Below are 19,837 nucleotides of genomic sequence, written 5' to 3' on the forward strand. Positions count from 1 at the left end.
GATCCCTGTCCTACCCAGTTTTGTGGCATCCTTGTACAATATGTGCATGTACAAGTATTCATAAAGCACTTTGTTGCTACTCTATATAAAACACTGTATTCCTAGCTAGAACAGATTGTACCATTTGTGAAGTGTGCTGTGTTCTTCATGTCTCCTCATTCTTCTGTTCTTTCCTTCCACTAGATGTCACTGCACCGCTGCATTTGTGGTTTTTAATCTCTGCCAATTTTACAAAACTAATCTTATTATACAATATTTAGGATGCATTTATGTGTATGTTCAGTAATTTGCAATGGTGTTTAAAAAAATGATTAAAAAAATAATTTGTTGTACGCATTAATGCGGTACCTAATATGCAGCAGCCTTGAAGCCTTGTTAATGGCAACAAGAAAATGATGAAATGATGCAAGATGGAGGAGCCATTTTCCTGAAGAATGTCTTGTGTCTGAGAATGTAGTTTCTGCAAAAAAATTCCGAAGCTGCCCTTGATGTTATATATGAAGGGTTACTTTAGTAATCAAATGCACAGCCGCCGCATTGAATTCGGATGTCTCTTTCAATCTCTCTCTTTCTCTTTTTTCAAATGTTTTTTTTTCTCTCTCATAGGCAGAATATGTCCAGCTTGTTACTGAACTTCGTATGACAAGAGCCATTCAGCCACAAATCAATGGCTTTTTGCAGGGGTTCCACATGTTCATACCACCTTCTCTAATACAGCTTTTTGATGAATTTGAGCTGGTGAGGTTTAACTGTTTACTATTGCTGTGATACATTCTATGCTTCTTATTTACAATGTATTCCTTTTTACCTTGCCAGTGGTAAACATATTGCGCAGTCCCTGGCATTGATGGGTTTTTTTCTCTCTCCTTTTATATCCTGTAATAACATATTTGCACTGTCCTGTAGTCTTACAATAAGACTTATATCTTATATCGTTTCCAGAATATGCCTGACAATATCAATTACCGATATATGGGAAATATGCAGCTCCCATTGTGACTAGTGATCCAAAAGAATGACATGAGTGGGTGCATGGATCCAGGGGATAAATTACAGGTTTCTGGTGTCTATTATGTGATGCTATTGATGCAATCAAGCCTCACACTAAACCACTTTATTTGCAATAGGAAGGGACACCTACTGAAAAGCCTGTACAGGCTTCTTATTTTTTCTTCTTTGTCTTTGGGAATGCTCCGCTTCACCCATATTTTTTAGGAAATGGCCAGGGCATGTCAGCCAAATTTATATCACTTGTTCCACCTTTTCATGTCTAATCCTATTTGCATGAAAGTGGTTTTCTGAGACACACAAAAAAGTTGAAAGAAACTAAAATGGAATACTTGCCTATCCAGGCGGTTCCCCGTCCAGTTCTGCACCTTTAGTGCTCGCCGCACAGAACTTGGCGGTCATGTGCCTTACGTTGCGCACATAACAGATAAGCCACTCGCTGGCTTCAGCGGCGAGTCTTCTATGGCCGGGTATGTAAGTATTCAGTTTTAGTTCTTTTTAAGCACTTTTAACTTTATTTTAATGTCCTGGAAAACCCCTCTAACTTCAATAGCTTTGAACATTAGAATTCTCCCACCCTATTTGCTCCCCTGGAGCAGTGCTTATCCAACATGTTCTGGTAGAAAATAATGTTCAGATGATACACTGCCTGGAGAAATGTTTACTAGAGATGAAAAATGCTAACGCTACACTTGCATTAATAGCAGACTGGGGGGAGTGATACAAGATGTGTGTATGTAACTACTGTATAATGTTAGCAGTACTAATATGAGTTGATGCCCTATTGATCAGAGCATTATTGCCTTAAAACCGTGTATGACTGGTATGGACAGCACTGACACTGACTGTTTCAAATAGGTTTTTATGCACAATCTGCTACCTTTTTCAGGGTGTATGAAGTAGTAAGGGGTTTCTTCATCTAAACACACACAGACATACATGTAACTATATATAACAAACCTGTTGAGTGGTCTTTGGTTAGTGCTGAAATTTCCTTCTTTCTGCTCTCAGACCGAGCTCCTGAAAGGGATTTTCCAGGGCTGTGATGGGAATAGCCAATCCAATACATCTATTTACTTTACTTTAAATTAGTGTTTGTTGGGAGTAGAGCAGTTCACATAGTGCTGCTATAAACACAGATAATGAAATGTCGGTAAGATCCGAACTATAGTGGGTACATGTGCAACCCTTTATAGGACCGCTGGAGATCTCTAAGTGCTTGAACTCTGCTATCTCCGGTAGTTTACATTAAAGTTAATGCAGCAGTGGTCCACTGCTGTCAAAATTTAGGGGCACACAAAGGGACATCTCTCTGAATTGGTGGGGATGCCAGCTGACAGGCCCCCACTGATCAGCAAGTTATTTCCTATCAAGCAGACAAGGGGATAACTTGCTAGGATGGGAATAGCCCTTTAAGTGAAATATGTAATCTAAAGCATTAACCCCTAAAGCACCATGGATTTTCAGAGATATTTTGATATTAACATATTTGTTTTACCTGAAATAACTTCCCTATCATCCTGCCATACATGTATGTTGGAAGTGAGAAGGAAGTTTATGAACCTGGCGCAGACTCTCAGCCTACGCCATAGTGACAGATACTGTCTGTGCTGTACAGCTGACAATACCTACAATGGCCGGGATCAGAGAGAACGCCAATCCTGGCCAGACCTCAGCACGTAAGAGTTTAGACAGAGCAAGGGGGCTCCATTTGCCTCCTGATCAGCCCGCTGTGATGCTAACGTGGGTGCAAAGCAGTTGTCATGTCGGCCTAGGACCTACCAATGGCCTCCAAATTTTCCATGTATGGAAGCCTATTAGGCTTTCACTTACAAGTATAGAACATCGTAGTACAAAAGTATTGCAATGTATTATGCAAGTGATCAAACTATCATGAGCACAAGATGCCTGGTAGAACCAAGAAAAAGGAAACTAAAATGTATAGAAAGGTTGAAAAATGTTCAACAATTAAAAAAAGCAACAAAAACATATACTTTTCGCTTAAAAATAAACATAATTGCTATGGCCACATCTGTAATAATCTGACTATTAAAATATCACAATATTTATCTAAATGCCATTGAAGAAAAAAATAACAGCTGTTTCCTCACATCACTTACCCCCAAAAATGGATTATAAAGTTGAATTTACCCCAAAATGGTACCACCCAAAACCCTGACACAGCCACAATGAAAAAAGTAAGCTATGTTAACAGAACCAAATTGTCAGAAAGGGGTTGAAAAATATTTCCTTCTTACCAATTTATAGCAACAACATAAGGCAATGATTTAGGAATATTTCTAATGTCAATGATAGAAATGTTAATCAGAATGTGTAATATTTTGCTGATGATTTTTTTTTTTTTGGGGGGGGGGGGGGAATTGCTGTTTTATAATATTTAAAACGCATTTGCAAAATGCCCCTCCCACTTTTCATAAAAGCGTACTGCGAATAAAAAGATCCTGTCTATGAAACCGTATGATGCGCCTTTTGAAGCCCTCATATGGTATGTTAGGAAATAAACAACAGTGCTTTACAAAATGTAGGTTATTTCTTCTCTTTCTTTTACTAAATTGCTATAATCAGCCATAAATTGCTGAACCCTTGTGTTTTGTGACAAAACCTATATTTTCCTTTTGTAGGCTTTATGGTGGCTAGCACAGAGCTGCCTTCCTAATATCCATCTAGCAGTCACATATACAATGCTACTAATAATGTATTATCTGCAATTATCTTTCTCTGCATATTTTGAATTGTCTTCTGAATGTAATCTACAGAGTAAATAAATCCAGTGCGCTGTGAAGAGTTCCAATGCAAATAAGCTTTTCTGTAATTGCAAGATAGGAAGCCAGCATTACTGCACATTGCACATCGCAAAGATACTCATTATTAACTAGCAAAAGATAAATATGCACAGTCAGTCCTCTTAATTTCGTAATACAATTCTGGAGCACATCATGGCACTCACAGGGGGACAAATAAGACACTTATTAATTGTTTACATTTATTATCTGGATTATAGCGCACATTTTATTTTGAAATTAGTTTGCAATTGAAAGGCTAGAGGTGCATTGTGCAATTAAACATCTGACTAGGTATTAAAGCTGCAGTTCTGAGCTTTTTAAACAGCCTCACATATAATTTCTCATAGTCTTTGATATTTCGGTAACATGCATGTCAGTGCTGCTTTTGCAATTTTAAATTACATTTCAGAGTCCTTGAAAATGAGCCTGGAAAGCTCTAGAGCTATGCCATGCATTTATTTTAGGAATAACACATTTGTTTGAATTATTAAATAGGCTTGCTATGTTGGGTTGTGCACCAGTAAGCTCTTTTTTTGGGTCACTAGTGGCGTTCTACATTCAGCCAAGATGTGGTTACTAAGATGGATCCGTTTTACTTCTTTGTAATCACATCAGTACTTTCCACCAGCATAATAAATGGACATAATTATTTTACCCATTAAGAAATTAACTACTGTAGGTGAAGTGGACATTTTGGGTATGTGTTTTGTCTTTAACCCTTTCATTGATGCTCCTGTGTCCAGGTCATATTCTGCAGTTCTGGAATTGGCACTTTCTAAAATCAGAACTTTGTTTTTAGGTAGATATGTCCCCAGAAAAATAATGTATTTTTGCATAATGAGTTATAATTTTAGTGCTGCCAATTAACGTACCGTATAGAGTATTGGAAACGTTTTTTAAGAACTGGGGCAAAATGGGGAAGAAACATGCAATTGCACCATTTTTGGGGGGTTGTTTTTACAGCATTGATGGTGCAGTAAAAATGACATATTATCTTTATTCAATGGTTCAGTACGATTACAACCATACCAAATTTATATAGTATTTTTCATTCAATAGGGCTCTGTGAGGACTCGTTTTTTTGGAGGGTGTTCTGTAGTTTTTAATGCCGCAATAAAGATATAATGTATAACACATTTATATACTGGGAGCTTACTCTGAATTTCTTTTCTCCATCCCTCTTCAGATCTACATCTCTTTATCTCTCTCTCATCTCTCCTGTCCTCTGCATCTCCTCTTCTCCTCACTGCAACAGTTCACTTTCCCTGTGACAGCAGACTCCCCTCTACTCACTGTTACAGCTGACTCTCCTTCTCTCTGTTTCTCCCCTCATTTCCCCCTTTTTCTCCTTCTTCTTCCTCCTGCGACCGTTGTGTCCCCCTATATCTCGCCTCAGTCAACTGTCTGCAGCCAATCACAACCTATTTGGTTGCTAGGCTACCTGTATCACCTGAGTCTTTAGGCATTTTTTCTATCCTGTGCAGCTAAATAAAAACGACCTAACTGGTTGCTAGGTTACCTGCATCACCTGTGCAAAATGGCTCAGATTAAACCCCTAGGGCCGGTTATTATATTGCTGGTCCTCACAGCTAAACAGCGCAATGTAGTGCCCTTTTAGGCCACTACATACAGAAGTACTGCAATGCATTATCATAGCTAATATGGTTCAAGTCACCTACAGGAAAATAAAAAATAATATAAGAAAAAAAAAACCTTAAAAGGATAACACCCCCCCCCCCCCTCTTTTTTTTTTAGCACTTTTTCCTGTTTGTATGTACCATATTTTCTGGCGTCTAAGATGACTGGGCGTATAAGACGACCCCCCCAGCTGTCGACTTATACGCTGGGAATACGGTGTAGGGAAAAAAAAGCAATACTCACCTCCCGCGGCGTTCTGCTGCAGGCTGTCACTCCCTCCTCCTCGCCGACAGAGCATTGCTTTCTGGATTCGGGTTTTGACATCATTGAATGGCTGTGATTGGCTAACGCAGCGCCAGCTTTCATTGGCTGACGCCGCCTGAGTTAGCCAATCACAGCCATTCAATTATGTCCTTGAATGGGTGTGATTGGCTAACGCAGCGCCAGCTTTCATTGGCTGACGCCGCCTGAGTTAGCCAATCAGAGCATTAGCTTTCTGGAGGCGGGGATTTCAAGCCCCGCATCCAGAAAGGAATGCTCTGTCGGCGAGGAGGAGGGAGTGACAGCCTGCAGCAGTGCCGCAGAACGTCGCGGGAGGGGAGAATTTTAATTTTTTTTTCTGCAGCTTATACCCGGCGTATAAGACGACCCCCAACTTTGGAGAAGATTCTCTGGGGTTAAAAGGTCGTCTTATACACCGGTATTTACAGTATTAAAAAATTTAAAAATCCCAGATACTTGGTATTATCGTTTCCGTAATGACCTGTACAATAAATTCAATGCTCTATTTATCCTGCATGACAAAAAAACTGAAAAAAATTGCTTTTTTTTTGCTTTTTGCCCACCAAAAAACGCAGCAAATGTGATCAAAAAAGCCATATGTACCCCTAAATTATACCAGCAGAAACTACAGCTCATCACTTAAAGATCAAGCCCCACAGAGCTCTGTCAATGGAAAATACTTTTATTGTGCAAAAATGTAAAAAACGAAAAACATTCAAGCTATTTTAGGAATTATCGTAATTGTATCGACTCGCAGAAAAAAATTATGTCATTTATGCTGCATTAATGCTACAAAAAAACAAAACCCTGACCTCCCAAAAAATAAAAAAAGGTTTACAATATACCTGTTTACCTTATAATGGTACCAATAAAAACTACAGCATACCACACAGAAAACCTCATACGGCCATGTTAATGGAAAAATAAAAAAGTTATGGCTTTTAAAAATTGGAAATGAAAATCCCTTAAAAATGATTGTGTCCTTTGGGCCAATATAGGCCATTTCCTTAAGGGGTTAGTAACAGCATTTTATTTAATTTAATCTCAGTTCTGTGTCCCCCAATGTGTCTGTCCCATCACCAGGATGTTCTATAAATCCTCTTGTCAGGAGAAGTCGTTCTATTCTGCTGAGGGCTATTCCTCCTCACAACGCACTGTTTCCCACAAAACCCCACGCACGGTCACAGCCCCATGCACCAAGTCTCTGTCGCATCGCCTGTTCAAAAAAAAGTGTAGTTATTCTTTAATTTTTATTTTTTAAAAGAATTAAAAAATCTTAATTTTACCTATTTGTACTTTTACGTTCCACAGCCACGTCTTTAATAGACAAACGATCATGGCAGCCCTGGGGGCCATCAGGAGGCCCTGTGCTGCCATGACACCCCCACGATTTTATCACAGCGGGGTCATTGTGGATATTTAAATTCTGATCGATTGGACCATTTAAGTGCCGCTGTCAGAATTGACAGTGGCATTTGGAGCAGGCTCAGCTCCTAGACCTGTTGCATACACTAAATGTGCTGTGGATGTCTGTATACTTCCTAACTGCAAGCGGCATATACAGTTAGGATGTCTGTCAGGAAGGGGTTAATAATTTGCCAAGTAAATAGTCTCAGTAGAAAATAGTCATTCAGGTGACATGCAGCAACAGCAGCTTTCACATTGCCACATGTGTCACTTAATGATGATGTCCCATAGGGCATTCTCTGCTTGAACATCTATCAGTCTACAAATATTTCCAAGAATGTATTTTAAAGTTAATAGTAAGTGATGCATTGATGATTTTATCATTTAAGGAACTTCTTCTGTCCGGCATGCCAGAAATAGACGTGAATGATTGGATGAAGAATACAGAATATACTAGCGGTTATGATAAAGACGATCAAGTAATCAAGGTAAAAACTTCAGTTTTAAAACAAACAGGTCCGTGCTTGTTTAATACTCCAGTATACATGCTTTCAGATATTGCTGGGCTTGTGTATTGAGTGACTCATGCCTATAGTGCCCTATGGGGTCTTACTGACACACATATTACCTGTAGAGTAGAGGAGCACAGGGATTCGGTGTGCTTTTGCTGCATTAATAGCTTATTGGAGCGACATCAAGTGTTTGGTGTGATTATACATAACATGTTATCACAGATATCTAGTTTGAGAATTGTTGTGTGGAGATGGAGCTCTCAAATAATCAGTAAACATGCTATCCCACTGAGATTTGGAATGCTTTTCATATACCACTGAGTGTATTGTGCTTATCAGTCAAAATGTTGTGAGTGCAATGTGTCAATTTCAGCTGAGTTGTGACAGTGTTGTGCCTCGAAACCTATCACTATTGACCTTGCTTCCCTCCTGGCCAGTGCTAACCCCTCCATGTAGTGAGTTTGTACTACTAAAGTCTTCTCTGGCTAAATAGGTTACTCATATGTGCTGGAAACGGTTCACAAATAATAATAAAAAACACATAAAAATACCTTTTTTTTACGGCTTTGCTGTGCTGGATGGGCAAGATTTATTTCTAGAACCACATCTATGGAGAAAATACTGTTGCAGAACACACAATATGGCTTTTACCGTCAGTTTTTATGCAAATACAACATTCTGCAGTTTATAAAAAAACAAAAAACTTCCCTTTCTGGAATGTGTAAGCAGATGCTCTTTCTTCTAAGTTAATACTGTTTTGCTTGCCTCTAGTGGTTCTGGGATGTTGTACAAGAACTTACACAAGAGGAGAGAGTGTTGCTATTGCAGTTTGTAACTGGCAGGTATGTATGACGCAACCTTCAGGTTCTGTATATACGAGTATATAGTGTATATGGGGAATGTACAGTTGAAATATCTAAACCACAAGTTCACACCTATCTAGTCTAGACACACTGGGGCAGCTCTACTCATACTGTATAATTGGTAGACAATGCAAGCTTAGACTAAAGAATCCTAAAATCATAGTGGCTCTGCTAACTGATAAATCTGTCTAATTTTAAGGCTGCCCACTCTAACGTCATGCCATTAATTAGTTGGCTTAGTTTACGACAAAGATTGTGGCAACTCTCGATTCAGCACACAGTGTCACATATTGGCCATGTCCCCATCTGTATGAAGGTATGACCCTTTGTGAAACACTGCAGAAAAGTGTCTGACAGTGCCTAAAACAGAGTAAGACCTTGGTCAGACGAGCGTGTTATATGTGCGTGGAGAAGAGCCAATGTGTTCTTAGAGAAGCAATCATATGCGAGTAATTAGTAGCGCAAAACAGTGTGCACCTAAAAGAGATAGAACATGCACTACCTTCAGTGCGCGCTGGGCTGGAGTTTCCATTGACTCCCATGGGAGCAGGAGTTAATGGAAACTCCTGCGCTGGGAATAGTTTCTCCGCTGCTTACAGCAGGGCATTTAAAAGGTGCTGGCCAGAAGCACATATGAGACATTCTCCGTTCATGTGTTTTCAGCACATGTGAGCGGTGCATTATTAAATAGTACATCTGACCTATTTACCATACTCTGACACTTTCAGTTGTGGTTGCATTGAACATTTTTTTAGAAGATGTAATACGCACATAATGGGGTTATTTACTGCCAAATTTAGAAAATAATTTTGTGTTTTGTGTGTGTGTATATCATAAATATTTTTATAGACTTAAAGACCGCCGACACGTCATTTGTCAGCAACCGTTAAGGGGCTTTATTCAGAAGCCTGACATGGTTCTCCCATGCCAGGGAGAGCGGGTGCTCAGCTGGTAAGTAACAGCCAGGCACCCACTCTAATAGTGGGAATGGTAGAAAACTTTGATCCCCGATGTTGAGCCCTTTAACTCTACGGCGACAGAGGGAGTGTGCTTCTCTGTCACCCATCGAGTCCCGATGGGTTACTATGGCACCTGAAGGCTTGAATATAGCCTCCCAGTCTGCCGGCTACAGTGGGCTATGAGGCTCAGCCTGTGGCCAAGCCTCAGGCTCTCTAAAGCACTACTATACTGAAGTATAGTAGTGTATTAGAAGAATTAGAAAATATGCTGATATTGAAATCCCCTAGTGGGACAAAGATGAAAAGTTAACGGATTAAAAAAAATAATGAAAATGTGAAAACCCCACCTTTCCCACGTTACTATTTAAAATATATATAAATCACATATTGCTGCATTTGTAATGAAGCAGAGAAAAAAGTTACTACATTATTTAACCCATACAGCGCATGCCATGAAATAACACGGAAGCTGTTAGTTTTGCCTATCTCATCATGCAAAAAACTGAATAGAAATGAATCAAAATGCCGCCTGAATCAACAAACGGTACTAAAAAATACAACTCCTCACGAAACAAAACCTCTGTCACAGCACGTAGATAAAAAAAGAAAATGGTAGGGGTCTTTGAATGCAGTGATAAACAAAAAATACATTTTTTTCTTTTTAAATAAAATGTGAAAAAGTTGCCAAAAAATATATATAAATTTGGTACTGACATAATTTATTCTGCAAGGTGAACGCTGCTAAAATACTTTTTTAAAAACATGCCATAATTGCAGATTTTGTTAGTCTTGTCTTTTGAAAAAAATGGATAAAAAAGTGAACAAAATGTTATATGTTCCCAAACATTGGATATATGAAGACTAGAGTTCATCCTACAAAAAGCAATCCCCTATATGGCTCTGCTGATGGCAACAATCATAATGTTATGGCTCTTGGAATGTGACGACATTAAAACAAATCTCTAAAAAAAGTGGGGTTTTTTTGTGTACAGAAATAGCAAAAGATGAACTGCATAAACTTGGTATCGCCAGAATCGTGCAGACTCAGAGAAAAATGTTATCACATTATTTATTTTGCACACTGAACGCTGTAACAATGTGATTTTTTAAAAAAAAGGCAGAATTTCTCCCCCCCCCCCCCCCAATCCACTTTCCCTCAAAAACAAGCCCTGAAATGTCAAAGTTATGGCTCCTGGAATGCCATGGTAAAACAAATTGAAAAATTAGTTGGTGACTAAGGGGTTAAGTTTAATTTTTGTCTTTGTATTTCTATTAAGAAATAAATCTGCCTCCTTCCTGTGCCTCGCAGCCAATTTCTGCGTGTTTCTTCATTACTATCTCATCTCTGTGAAAGTATAGCTTTAGTACCACTTCAGTGAAAAAAAATCAAACATTCCTTCCCCTTGCTGCACACCATAAAGTAATTCAATGGATCTGGTAAAACAAATGCATTTCTGATTGCAGCTTTTAAGATTCCTGAATGTGTTTAAGAACAACTGCGATGCCTTTGTCTCCTGCTGTAGAGCCATCCTCCAGAAATAATGAAATGCCTTGAATTCTCCCATTTGTATTGTTTATGAAGCAGACGTGTGGCATGCATATAGATAGATGTAGAGCCTCACTTCTCAGCTGTTCCCAACTGCCTAACCTGGTCACCTACCTACTGGCTAATGGGATTCAGTAAGTGGTCTTGTTGCTGGACTCTCCTCCTGATTCCTGACCTACTGTCTGTGAATGCATTTGCTGAGCTGCTTCCTGGAAGAGCGGTGGAGCGGTGAGATGTGTAGCCATGCATCCGTTAACCTCCCCAGCTGCTCTACACCACTATGCCATTTTATTTTAAACATAGATTACAGTTTTGTCTATAAAAGTGAAAAGCAGCCAAAAGGCAACTGCAACAGAATGTGTAAATCACACCGTGTACTTAGTGCTCACACCGAAGCCTTCGGGGATGAAACGTCCACTTAAAAAACCCTGATGGATGTTCGTTCAGATAATACAGCCCTTGTTGTGTGCTGCTCTCAACAAAAATGGAAGAAGGGGGAGAGCTGATCCTTTCTCAGAGTCCTATAAATGTTTTGGTTTCATATTTTAACATTTTAATGTGCCGCAATGAATGAAAGATACTGGACTAGATTTTTAAAAGGCAGATCCTTCTGAAATTGATCTTCTATTATATTAACCCCTTAAGGACCAGGGTGCTTTGGACACTTTTTAGGGATTTTACTCATGTGGTGGTTTTACTACCCTTTTTTTCCCCTTCAGCTACCAAAATTATTTTTACTGCGTTTTATTTTTTTCGGGACATATAGGGCTATTTTTTATTTTTTTTCACTGACTTTTTTCCTGATCTTTAGTTTTATTAGGGGTTTGATTCTTTTTACATTTATAGTTTATTTACACTTAAATAAAGTATAGGAATGGGTTTTTTCATTTTGTTTTAGACATTTTGATACCTAATTTGTATTGTCTCGGATTACAGGACAGATATGATGACTGTTTTGGTTGGCGGTTTTTATATATATTTTTTATTTTGTAATTTTTTTTTTTTTACTTATTGTAACAATTTTTTTTACCATCGATGTCCCACGTGATGTCATATGAGACCTCCTAGGGGTCATTCACATTGTGGCTTTTTTTTTTTTTCTCCATTATGGCATTCGCAAATACATTTAAATGCACTTGCAGATCCGCTGTGAATTTGAGGGTTAAAAGAATCAGGATGGTGGGGAAAAGGTTTGCAGGTGGGGTTGTGGATTTTTTTCTGCACGAATGATCCGCAGTGCATCCGCTCGGAAAAAAAAACAATTCACGATCACTCACAAGTGTTGTAAAATAATTTTTAAGCATTTTATAGATGATCCGCATCACATCCGCAGCGGATGCACTACGTGTCGTGGACATTAGGCCTTAATTTGTTTTTTACTTTGTCGTCAACATAGTTGTCTGGGGGCTGAATTTTTGCAGGACGTCCTGTAGTTTCTAATGGTAGCATTTTGTACTGCATACAACTTTTTGATCGCTCTTTATTATGTTTTATCTTGGAGACAGGGTGACCAAAAAAGTGCAATTCTGTTGTTAAGTACTTTTTTCTTCTGATGATTTTCACCGTGCTGGGTAAATAACGTGTTACTTTAATAGATCCTACTTTTATCGATACAGTGATAGCAAATATGTTTTGGAAGTTTTTTATTTAGATTTTTTTTAATTATAAATTTTGGGTAAGCGGGGAGGGGGGGGGGGGGGGGGTTTAACTTTCATTACCATATTTTTTTTTAGTAATTAATACGACCTTTTAAAACTTTATTATTACATTTTTTTTTCCAGAGGTGCCTTGAACTTGTCATGGTTTGATCGCTCCTGCAGTCTGATTTTATACATTATACCGCGATCTGACAAGCAATCTAACAAGCCATGCCATTCTGCAATGGCAGGCCTAGGGGCTTTCAGGAGGCCCCCGGCTGCCATAGCAATCGATCTCATGACAGGGGCCATTTGAGATCCCTGAACTCCCATCAGGGCATTCAATTTTTGCTCTCAGAATTTACAGCTGAATTTAAAGGGTTAACAGCTGCAATCAAACGGAGTACTGATCAGAACTGTTGCGGGTGGGTGTTGGCTGTAAGAAACAGCTGGAACCCATATTCCATGGAGCAGGATCGGCTCCCAATCCCCCTCCATACAAACCACGAACGCTCAGCATAACTGTACATTTTGTGTTGTTAAAGGGAGTTTTCTAAGATGATGATAAAAAAAAACCTGCTGGCCATAGTCAAAAAGAATTCTAATGTTCAGTGACCCAGCAATTGTTGTCAGCTTGGCTCCCATCAAAGCTGATTCATCACAATTTTGTGGAAATGGAGGAAAAGTTGAAACTGTTTAAAAAAATTCTGAGTGAGCGAATGGTTTCCGAGTAAGAATTTGTAACACCATCATAAAGCTACTAAATATTTTTAAAAAAAGGGAATTCTAATAGAGCCCATACTCTCTATTGAGGCTCTATATTGAACTAAAGCTCCCCTCGTATGATACATCTTGCTGTGTTTGATCACCTTAGGTCACTCTTACTTCTTAATGTCTGTATCTTGAAAATGCTCCTTTTCGTTCTCTTCACCAGAGACAATAGTTGATGTAATAGCTGCGATGTAAAAATCAGTTTTAAAGGGTTTTTTAGGTAAACATTTGTAATCAGAAAAAGCTCAGCATTTGATTTGTTAGTTGCTTCATTTCTTAGTTGACTGGGTTTCAATTTCTTTCATTCTTGTTTGCTACATTTTGTATAATTCTTTCATGTAGTTGCATTTAACACATGGATTGCTGCAACAATAATATGCATTTATGTCAGCAATTCATGTGCAGCCATAATTACATATGTAGATGTCTATTACAATGCAATAAGTCATGGTTGTCGTTTTTGTGTAGTTCCAGAGTGCCTCATGGCGGTTTTGCATATATCATGGGAGGAAGCGGGCTACAAAACTTCACCATTGCAGCTGTGCCATATACATCAAATCTGCTACCAACATCCAGTACATGGTATGTTCAGAATATCACAGCTTAAATTACATAGTACTATTCCGTATATTTAAAGATGATTTAATGATGATATGTTAGTGCTGCTTTTCTTGATTGTCCTTAATTAGAGATGAGCGAGCGTATTCGCTAAGACAAACTACTCGAGCGAGTAGTGCCTCATGCGAGTACCTGCCCGCTCGTCTCAAAAGATTCAGGTGCCGGTGGGGAGCGGCGGGGGAGAGCGGGGGGGGGGGGGGAGAGATCTCTCACTCTCTTCCCCCCCCCCCCGCTCCCTCCTGCTCACTCCCACAACTCACTGCTCTTTCCCGGTGAGACTCACATGTGACTACTTAAGCCACTGAGTGGCCTCAGTAATCATGTGACATGCTACAGGTAACATGGCTCTCATAGCTGAGCAGCGATGCCATTGTTTGGCTGGAGCAGGCATGTTCTGGTCGCTGGTAAACTAAGACTGGGGGGGACTACCAGAGTGTCTGCGCTGGTTCGGTGGCAAATCGGAGGGGAAGTGTTTTTTTCTTCTTTCAGAACATATGCTGCTATTTTTTTCAGAAGTCCAATAACACTTTTAAGTCAACATGTATCTATCTTTACATCCTTAAGACAAACTTAGTATCGTTTTCTTTAAACTTACTGGGCAGAATGCTGCCAGAAAATGAGCCAGCTTATGTGGGCTTGTGTTTGGGCTTGTTCCAAATGGCCTTTTAAGTGTGGAATCTAATTAGACCTTCTTGCCAAAAGTAGATTGATGCATAGTTTTATGGGAAAAGATTCACTATGTCTTGTAATTTATGATGGCAATACCTGCTCATTCTAGGCTTATGAGTCTACAGGGCAGTGTCGCTCAATGATTGACAACTCTTACATGCACCCTCATATAAGAAACAATGTCACTTATTGAATCAGACCACTCAATTGAGTCATAATCCCAGACTGAGCAGCAATTTAAAGAGAATCTATCTATTTTTGGGAAACCTCATAATCCTCATAGGAAACTAAAATATAAAACCTATCTCCAATGTATATAATACTGTATAAATCAGAAATGTACAAGTTCCCATGTTTAAGCTCCAATAGCCTACTGTGAGGGGAGGCTTGTTAGTGGGTACACTGTATATCGGCAATATAACCATTCTCCTGCATTTTGGTGTAGCTAGAGGCGATGAATGCTTGTTAATCCGAAGAGTCTGTCAGCAGAGATACAAAAATGTAGCAGCGACAACCATGAATTTTGGCATGCTACACAAATAGCGCCACTGGTACATCATGACCATTTGTGTAATGTTGCTGTTGCCGTTTATTTTGAATACCTGGCACTCTATGCTATCGACAGAGTGCTAACATGATCATTATGGCGCTTGCCACATCTGTACAATGAATCATGTCACATATAGTTTGTGTCCCACTTTTACTTGTGTGGCGGCTGTTAGCTGTATGTTTGTAGTCAGAGGCTCAGATTAACACTTTGGAAGTTATATTCTCCTTCTCAAGCAGGCTGCTTAACCCATATACATAGCCAATCAGCATTTTTATGTCGCTGCAGCAGATACCGCGTGCTGCAGTGACATAAATTGTATTCAGTCAGCAGGTTGACAAGCACGTCTCAGTGTAGACACTGGCAGGTGGCACTATCATGCAAGAGAGGTCTTCGGGATTTCCTGTGTGATAACGGAACTCGATTGTTCTTTTGTGATCTGTGTGATCACCGTGATCTAACCCATCATGATAATCACAATGTAGGTATGCTGTCAGCTGAAGCACGATCCACTTCACGCTCTACTTCTAGTTCTGCTCACCAGCTCTGATACCCACTTACCCTGCATTTCCTCCCATGTCTCTTTTGCTTAATGATGCCCAGTGATGACTAAACCATCAGGTTAGTTTCTGGACATGTGATCTTCATGATTGACCCAATCACAATGGCCACAGAGAAGTTTTTTTTTTTCTAAACGTCTCCCACTGTTTAAACTCCTTCATTCTCTTGTTACAGTGATTTTGCTGAAATGATAGAATACTGATTGCTACAGCAACAGCTTATTGTGAAACATAGACTGAATATACAGTGTAAAATACATTGTATCTCCTAACCCTAATCCTTTGATAGATTGCAAAGTCTGCGTGTAGTGCATTCGCTGCTCAGTAGGATGCATTTGTGAATTAAACGGGTTTGAAATTTGCTTTTGCCAAATTTCTGAGAAAATTACTATAGGTGAATCTGTTTTCCACCTATATTCTATAAATTATAAAATTGATTTACTTACCCTACCGCTAATTAGGTCTGAGCACAAAGTTTCATTTCACCATTCGGTTGTTGCATAGAATTAGCCTTCTGATATTAACCCATTTCCTCTCCAGGGCATAAGTTTACGTCCTGGCAGTAGGGTATTTCCCGCAACAGGGTGTAAGCTTGCGTCCTGGAGATAGCGCAAAATCCTAAGCGATCTCGCGCTATCCAGCAGCGGGAGCCGGCGGCTGTCAGTGATAGCCGGCCTCTTGCTGCAACAGCGGGGTGCATCGGAGATGTGCCCACCCGCTGTTAACCCTTTCCCTGCCACGATCTCCCTCCGCAATATAATCGCAGAGAGCCCGGAAGGTTGCCATGGCAACAGGACACAAGATACTGGCGTCCTGTATTGCCAGTGCCTGTGATCGCTGTAATAAGCGATAAGGCATTGCAGGAAAGAAGTCCTGCATTCCCTTATCACAGCGATCATCAGTGCTATGGTGAAAGTCCCCCAGAGTGACACAATGGTGTAAAAAAAAAAAAAAAGATCAACATAATGTATAAAAAATAAAAATGTTAAAGAAAATGTAAAAAAAAAAAACCTTTTTAGATGCTTTTTGTCATATTAGCATAAAAAAAAGTTTAAAAAAACAAAAATACCACATATTTGGTATCGTCGCGTCCATAACAATGTGTACAATAAATTGCACATGCTTTTTATTCTGCACGGCAAAAAAGTGTAAAAAAAAACGCTAAAAAATGAGTCAAAATGCTAATTTTTAGATTTTTGCCTCCCAAAAACGCAATAAAAGTGATCAAAAAGCGGTATGTACCCCAAAATGGTACCAACAAAAACTACAAATCGTCTTGCAACAAATAAGCCGTGACAGAGCTCCATACATAGAAAAGTAAAAAAGTTACAGGACTTTGAATGCAGCGATTTAGAAAAAAATAAATTTAAAAAAAAAAGGGTTTTTATTGTAGAAAAGTGGAAAAAAACTTGAATTGATGCGTTTTCTCTCCCTGCAATCATAAAAAATGAATATCAATCATAAAAGTTTTACAATATAGTCTATGTACCCAAAAATGGCACCAATAAATACTACAGTTCGCCACGCAAAAAACAAGCCCTTATACGGAAAAGTAAAAAAGTTATGGCTTTTGAAAATTAGAGATGAAAATCTGCCAAAAATCGTAGAGTCCTTGAGCCCAAAATAGGCCATGTACTTAAGGGGTTAAGGATATGAAGCCAAAATGATCTTCTTAGTAATGTGAAAAGTTTAGAATAGTCAAGTCTGTCATTTCTAAATGCACTGTCACTGATTTAAATGGACCTCTGCTTAAAATGTTTTCTCAGATTTTCACAGGACTCTCTAAATTGTGCCAAAGAGCGCTGTGTTCTTGATAGAATTCTGGAAATTGGTGATGCTTACTTTCTAAGGTATAAAAGGCTCAAGGTTTTGGTGCACAACTTCTCTGCGCAAAAACTTGGGACATTTTTATCTTTATATGTGTGTGCTACATTTCCAAAACTGAATGATGTGCCATATCACGGGTCAGTAATGCCTTACCAGGACCTGGGGTCCATAAATAAGCATGCCCAAAACTGGGCATGGCTTAATGGGAGGAGGTGTTGCTTCCAAAGCCGAACAGATATATTACAATTACAATTGGTTTAATTATGTTGAAAATCTACGCTTTTCCTTGTGCACGACTACCAAAACCTGCGACATATTTATAAAGAGACGTGAGCCTGTTAATATAGTGGGCGCATTATACTCTGGTGCACTTTATATTAATCAGCCTGGGCCTATGTTCAATGTAATAAGTGCCTACGGAATCTCTCTAATGCAGCAGTAATTCGCTCTTCACCAATGACTGACAACTTTGTGGCACAATTTTATTGCCAGTATTGTAAATGGTAGGTCCTCCAGAACGAAGACCTTGCTATGTATGTTTTATATTGGTAACCCTTATAGGTAGTATTTAACCTTACAGGATTTTCTTCTTATTTATACTTAGGCGTATTTCACTGTTGACTCTCATTTTCAGACGTACACGTAATCCTGGCTTTGCTGGTTTGTGTCTTTCAGCATCAATATGCTTAAATTGCCTGAATACCCGAGTAAGGAAATCCTTAAGGACAGACTTCTTGTGGCATTGCACTGCGGAAGCTATGGTTACACAATGGCATAATGAAGAAAGAAAAACTCATTTGACTACTGATGCGCAATTCAGAGTGGCAGAACCAATTTAAAAATCTGTCAAGAGGAAAACAGGCAAGATACTGCCCACGGGCAGGGCTGACTTTCAAAGATTTGTAAAGTACCTATTTCCTCCTAGATTACATTTTTCTGTGGATGTGTGATTTGAAGAGAAGGGAAAAAAACTGGTCTTAGCTGTTGCATTGCGATTCTCTGATTACAAACCGGAGAAACGAGCTGTAGTTTTGTTACGGAAGAAAACATCTGTGTCCTAGGCTAGTTTTATATGTTCAGGTTGTATGGTATGTTTAAATACTGTATCAATTTGCTTTTAACCTGTTTTATTATTTTTACCATTTCTGTGTTGTCAAGCCTGCAGCTGCAATCGTCTGTGCTCGGCACTCTTACCATCTTCGTGTACATATGCTGTAAAAGTGATTTGTTTTGTAATCCCATCCTGACATTTCCAAAGTTGGACCTTTTAATTTTGTTTATAACCATTTTAGTTGTATCGTGCGGCAGGTCAGCTTCCACATAACTTATTAAGAGGTTCGTCTGTTTTTCCTTTTATAGCTGGCCAGCAATGAACAGTCATGTTTCATGTTTTACTTCTGTCTGTCCTATACTATTATACCTTTTGGGCTATTTAATTTATACACTTGTTGTGCAAAGTATCTGAAATGTATTTTTGTACAAAGAAGCTTAAAAAAAATAAAGTATTTTATAACTTGCATTTAATCCGTTGTCAACATAATCCAATGCATTTTCTTTTTGTCTTAACTCCCACAACAGATCATTAAAGTTGTGCTAAAGATCGCAAATCATTGAAAACAGTCATGCAGTCACAAAGTCTCTTTAATTGAAAAGATAAGATCAGTGGTGGTAAGCTTGAGTCATATTAAATGGAGAGGGTAATTGGTGTGAGCACAATACATCGGAGTGGTCATTTTGTAGCCATACGAATGAATAAAGAATGGCCAGGCAAAGCACTGTTCATTTGGTTTCAAATCAAAGCACTCAGTGGCGGTAATACAATACTGTGTTTGTTAGCACATTTTAATGGTTGCCCTGAAGCAAACTATGTACTGCATTGGTTTCTGAAACCTTTGTTCAAAAGCCTCCTCCTTCATTTTTAGAAAAATCTAGATTTATGTCTGATGCAAGCATTTATTGCTGCTGCTAAAATATGAGGCGATGCTGGCAAGTCATTTTCATACATAAAATTAGAAAAGTCAGGTCAGATGAGAAATTGTTAATTTTGACTTGACATGTAATTTGGATTGCTTCTGGAAAAAAAAAAACGCAAAAAACCCTGATTTATAAACGCGAGCCGTTTAATATCTTCCTGAAACTCCCAGGAGTGACTTTCCGCCTCTCTTTGCTAAATACAGACTGTAAACTGA

At 39.0% G+C, this 19,837-nt stretch overlaps 1 protein-coding gene across 3 annotated transcripts in view; it reads left to right on the plus strand.

Moving 5' to 3' along the window:
* The window catches only part of HACE1 (HECT domain and ankyrin repeat containing E3 ubiquitin protein ligase 1), a 104,873-nt gene extending 85,706 nt beyond the window's left edge, over positions 1–19,167 (plus strand). For all 3 annotated transcript variants that reach the window (XM_066608072.1, XM_066608080.1, XM_066608088.1), the window contains 5 exons: positions 607–738; positions 7,529–7,627; positions 8,423–8,493; positions 13,896–14,009; positions 18,324–19,167. In XM_066608072.1, coding sequence (XP_066464169.1) covers positions 607–738; positions 7,529–7,627; positions 8,423–8,493; positions 13,896–14,009; positions 18,324–18,426 — 519 coding nt within the window. In that variant the 3' untranslated portion in view covers positions 18,427–19,167. The remainder of the gene's footprint in view (positions 1–606; positions 739–7,528; positions 7,628–8,422; positions 8,494–13,895; positions 14,010–18,323) is intronic.
* The last annotated feature ends 670 nt before the right edge of the window (positions 19,168–19,837 follow it).

The sequence above is a fragment of the Eleutherodactylus coqui genome, chromosome 1 (genome assembly GCF_035609145.1).
Source record: "Eleutherodactylus coqui strain aEleCoq1 chromosome 1, aEleCoq1.hap1, whole genome shotgun sequence".
Taxonomy (NCBI): Eukaryota; Metazoa; Chordata; class Amphibia; order Anura; family Eleutherodactylidae; genus Eleutherodactylus; species Eleutherodactylus coqui.